At 33.1% G+C, this 5,175-nt stretch overlaps 1 protein-coding gene across 2 annotated transcripts in view; it reads left to right on the top strand.

The window, feature by feature from the left end:
* The window catches only part of disp1 (dispatched homolog 1 (Drosophila)), a 51,969-nt gene that overhangs the window by 41,808 nt on the left and 4,986 nt on the right, over window positions 1-5,175 (top strand). For both annotated transcript variants that reach the window (XM_016461679.1, XM_016461681.1), the window contains exons 3-6: window positions 2,331-2,360; window positions 3,090-3,213; window positions 3,551-3,678; window positions 4,663-4,760. In XM_016461679.1, the coding sequence (XP_016317165.1) occupies window positions 2,331-2,360; window positions 3,090-3,213; window positions 3,551-3,678; window positions 4,663-4,760 (380 nt within the window). The remainder of the gene's footprint in view (window positions 1-2,330; window positions 2,361-3,089; window positions 3,214-3,550; window positions 3,679-4,662; window positions 4,761-5,175) is intronic.

Below are 5,175 nucleotides of genomic sequence, written 5' to 3'. Positions count from 1 at the left end.
GTTAATGTTTATATAGTAATTCGGTGTGACTACAGTAATACCGCGGGGGATGTTGGGGGGGCGCGGGTGAAATTAGACAAACTTGGGGGGGGGTGCATGTCCTAAAAGGTTGAAAACCCCTGCTCTAGAGTATATATATATAAATATATATATAACATGATATTTTTTTTTACTTCTGGCTAATGACAGTATTTTCTGATTTATGGAGTGAGGAAAAAAATGAGAAATCTAAAATTCCATTTGTAAAAACCTTTAATATTTCAACAGAATCAAACAATTTTGAACCTGGCTTTATCTAGTGTTCAGATTTCTGTTCTGGAAAGGTATGCAAATGAGTGCATATTTAATTAGATTATGCTCCATTTATATATTTGTATATTGTAAAACAACACTTTTTAACTTGTAATACACATTTTTTTTTTATTTAATTGTAATCAATTAACTATGGAAGTATGGTGAAATATATTAAATATAAATATAAAATGTATGTATAATTGTTTTACCCTGTTCATCTGGGGTGTCTTGACTTAAGTCATATTAAAACTTTTATAATGAACCTTGTTTTTTAGAACAATTCTTTTTTGTGTTTATGTTTGTAGAGTTGAGTGTTGCACTTTTTTTTCTAGAGTTTAAAAATGTTAACTTAGAGTTTAACCTTCCCGACAGCTGGTTGCGCATCTGCTTTTCAGTTGCTCTTTTATTGAATACATAAAGCCACATTTTTGTTGCATTTATTTAATACATGAAGCCATTTTTTAATGCATTATTTTATGTTTACATTTATGCATTTGGCAGACACCTTTATCCAAAATGACTTGCATTGGATTCAGGGTATACTTTTTTAAAAATTATTATTATTATTGGTTCATACAGTACATTCCCAAGGAATCTAGCTCATCTCGGCAATTGGATTGCATTTATTTTGTCCAACTTTTTTCTGAATTTCTTCCTCAGAAGCCATTAATAAGAATCAAAACTGGAGTCAGAATCAATACATTCCTTATGATTCATATTTATATGTTCATATTTCAATGTACAAGAACTACTGATCTGCGGCAATGAGAATTGTGAGTGTAATTATGTTCTTATGTGATTCTTGCCCTTAACAAGCTTCCTACATTACACACTAATCAGAGCTTAACGTTTACATTAACAGACCTTTATTAGATTTGTTAGTTAACCCAAGTTAAATAAGCTTTAATTCACAAAATATCCTTTTGCATTAGCACTTTACACTTGAATTTAGTACTTTTATTTGTTCATGTATACCACAGCACATGTGTTTTGGCCACTTTAAGTTAAATATAAGTGCTGAAAATCAGGTTAAAGATTCAAAGCGTGTTGTGTTCGGCGTTCCAGAGTTTGTAGCTTAAGCTGTCGAATTCTTGCAGTAGGAGGCCAATAGATAATGAAGATGTTTCTTGGACAGCTTGTAACTGTTGGCCACAGTGTTGAAATCCAGCCTCTCTGTCTGGAGTCCATATATCCACGTATGTCAAAGCAAAGAATGCAGAGATATCAAGAGTCGACCTCAAGACCTCGCAGCACTCGTGGATCCAGCCTTCTCCGTTTCTGCACTCGAGCAGATGCATGTGTGCACGTCATTCACATGCTCTGCTGTTACTATGATTATAATTACAGGAATGCCAAATGAAATGTTGCAAACATTTTCAATTTCAGTCTGAAGATTCTACATCATGCTAATTTGTTAAATGTTTTATATACTTAATGAGGAACGTTCTGTTTTTGAAAGGCTGCATTTATTTGATCAGTAAAATTGTGAAATATTTTTATAATTTAAAAAAGCTGTTTTCTATGTGAATATATATTCAAATGTAATTTATTTTTATGAAGCAAAGCTGAATTTTCAGCATCATTACTTCAGTCTTCAGTGTTCTTCAAGGATGAGTGATACTGCTGCTCATATTTAGAGTATTCAGGATCCTGCACCATTTGTGCTCCAGATTAGGCATTTCTCTCAACGCACCTGCATGCACAGGCCATTAATGCGTCTATATATTACATGAATGCATGAAGGCGGTTGATTGTGAACAGCTGTGCATTGGGCGCATGGTGATGCCGTTTTGGTGTGCTAAAGCAGAGCCTCTAATATGAACATCCATGATGGTTTTGATTTGGAAAAGCAGCAAGAAGAAAAGTGGAGACAGCTGTGATTTCCCCACAGGAATGTGTGCTTGAACGGAGAGATCTAGACCACATGCGGTGTGTGGTTAAAAATACGCTTTCATGAAAAAACATGTCTCTCCACACAGGTAGCTGTAATCCACTGTTTGGCTCTTAAATTTAGGCTTCTTGCTTTTGTCTTTCAGCCCTCCAAGGCCTTTCCGGATTCCCAAAAGGTAAGCATACTCCTCTTTTTTTATTTATTATAATTTTATATTTTTATCATTTTTGTTGTAATTTAAAATTATTTAAATAAAAAATATATATTTTTTAGTATGTTTTATTAGTTGACTGTAATGTCATAGCTAGCTAGCTAGCTATATCTATTACAATACATTACATTACAATTTCAGTTAATGGAAAATTATTAATTAATAAAATTGAGACTAAAATATTTTTACAAAATGTTAATTTTAAATGACATAGTGAGCATTATACATAAACAAATATTAAATTCTATTTTTAATTTAATTTTATAATTACATTTTTTGTTGTATAAAAATGCTTACAATATCCTTTAAAATTATTTACTTATGCAATATTACAATATATTACATTACAATTTGAATTAATGGGAAACGATTAACTAATAAAATTAAGACTAAAATGCTTTTTAAAAATGTTCATTTTAAATGAGATTGTGAGCATTATACATTTAAAAAATATTAAATTCTATATTACAATATATTACATTACAGTTTCAATTAATGGAAAACATTTAACTAATAAAAAATGTGATTTAAAAAAAAAGTCCATTTTAAATTATGCATTTTTTTTGTAAATTAAAATGTGTATACAATGTTGTTTTCATGATTTGCGCTTGTACAGTGAACAGCTGGACAGTATGTAGGATACAGTGATATACTTATTTATGCATATGATGCATGAATCTCCCTCAATTGCAGTTATGCGGAGCTCATTGCTGATTGGCCAGTGGTGGTGTTAGGGGTGTGTACCGTTCTCATCGTGGTTTGTGCCCTAGTCGGTATCCTCGTTCCCGACTTGCCTGACTTCTCAAAGCCACTGCAAGTAAGCATGAGGAGCTGTTTTGGTCTTCTTTATAAGATATTGACATTTTCAGATGGCAGGCATAGATTGCAATGCCACGATACGTAATAATGACCATATTCTGTCCAAAAACATGTTTGTTTTTGGAACTTTTTTTGTTGGCAAATATATAAGCTAATCCAAATTCTATAATAATTAAAATTAATAAACATTCCTGGACTTACTGTGATAAAATCCTAGATGGATCAGATCCTAATGGAAAAATGTCCTGCCCTAAAAGTCAGGAGTTATCACTTTATGGTGTTTCATGTTGATTTTATGAGCAGCCTGAGTGAAGATTTGTCATTTCTCTTATTAGGGATTTGAGCCGAGAGGCACTGCAATAGGCCAGAGACTCGTAACATGGAACAACATGGTGAAGAACACGGGCTACAAGGCAACGCTGGCCAACTACCCCTTCAAATACGCAGACGAGCAGGCCAAAAGGTAACAGAGTCCACTTCTTATCTGATAACCATATTTTCCTGTTCGTATTCATCCAGAACAGCACTAGATGAGTGACGTGAGCCAAGCGAGGATTAGGACTCAGGCCAGGATTGGTCAAAATTGCTGCGTCTATGGGATTTTGGTTTTGCAATAGGGAACATGACCTGTTTATATTTTATTTGCAAATGTGCATCTTTAAATGCACATTGCAAAATGAACAGCACATCAGAAATTAGACTGATTTAAGTTGCATTTTTAGCTTTTTGTCTTCAAATGTGCATTATAAAGTCAATATATTGTTGGCAGACAGTCTAGACATTTTGTTATTGAATGCAATGACAATCAGATCAGTGCAGATACTTTTGGTGCCACTTTATATGCATTTTTTGTTCCTGAATAGCAGTGCTGCTTGGTAATGCGATCTGTGGGGGCTGTATCATGACTCATCTGATCCGGATCATCGTGAGCTGGATTACAGATCATGACAGAAGCGGTCTGAGAGAGAATGAGCATCTGTAAACCACGGCTCCATCTCAGCATGTGCATAGGCATCTTCCCTCTGATTAAAGAGACTTCCTGTCTGTGGAACAGGATGTGCTGTCAGCAGCAGTCCTGCCCTCTGTCAGTAATAATGATAACGGTCATTTCAATCGCAGATCTCTAATGGCAGCAATGTGAGGAGGCTGAAATTGTATGCTGCAGTGTGCTCTGGAATTAATAATTAGTGAGGTTTTTTGTTTCATTAAAGCTGTCTAAATCTGACAAGAATCAGACTGCAAATCGTGAGCCACTAGATTATGGTTTTGGGTGACGGAGTTATCTGGATAACTATCAGCATAAAGAGCAATTGTATATAGACCATAGTCAGAGTAGATAGCATATTTTATTTTATACAAATATTTTTTTTAATGATTTAGCTTTTCATGCAGAGCTGTTAAATGCATTGATTTAAATTTTAAATACTCTCCTTATCCTGCTTTTCAGTCACCAAGATGACAGGTGGTCCAAGGATCATTATGATCGAAAGAAAAGACAAGCGGAGTGGGATTTTAGTAAAGACAGTTTCTTCTGTGATGTACCAGGTGAGTTCTGGATTTTCAAAAATACTGTAAAAACAGTCCATTTAAAAGAACCGTTTTCTATTTTATTTTATCATGTAATTTATTCCTGTGATGGCAAAGCTGTCTTTTCATTTTTTATCAATTGGATGTGTCCTTGTATAAATTTCTTTCAAAAATAAATAACAATAAACATTTTTAGAGCATTTATTAATCTTGGTCAATGCAAATTTATAAATAAACTATTGCTGGTTGTTTGTTTATAATGTTAATCTTAACCTATAAAATGTATAATGCTAAAAATGTTTATGTAAAAATCAATATTAACTAGGATTAACCAATGCAATCTAGTATTATTCCTTGATAGTTATACATATATATATATATATATATATATATATATGTGTGTGTGTGTATATATATATATATATATATATAT

The sequence above is a fragment of the Sinocyclocheilus anshuiensis genome, unplaced genomic scaffold (genome assembly GCF_001515605.1).
Source record: "Sinocyclocheilus anshuiensis isolate Anshui unplaced genomic scaffold, SAMN03320099.WGS_v1.1 scaffold96, whole genome shotgun sequence".
Lineage (NCBI taxonomy): Eukaryota > Metazoa > Chordata > Actinopteri > Cypriniformes > Cyprinidae > Sinocyclocheilus > Sinocyclocheilus anshuiensis.
This window is presented reverse-complemented; position numbering and strand designations above follow the sequence as displayed.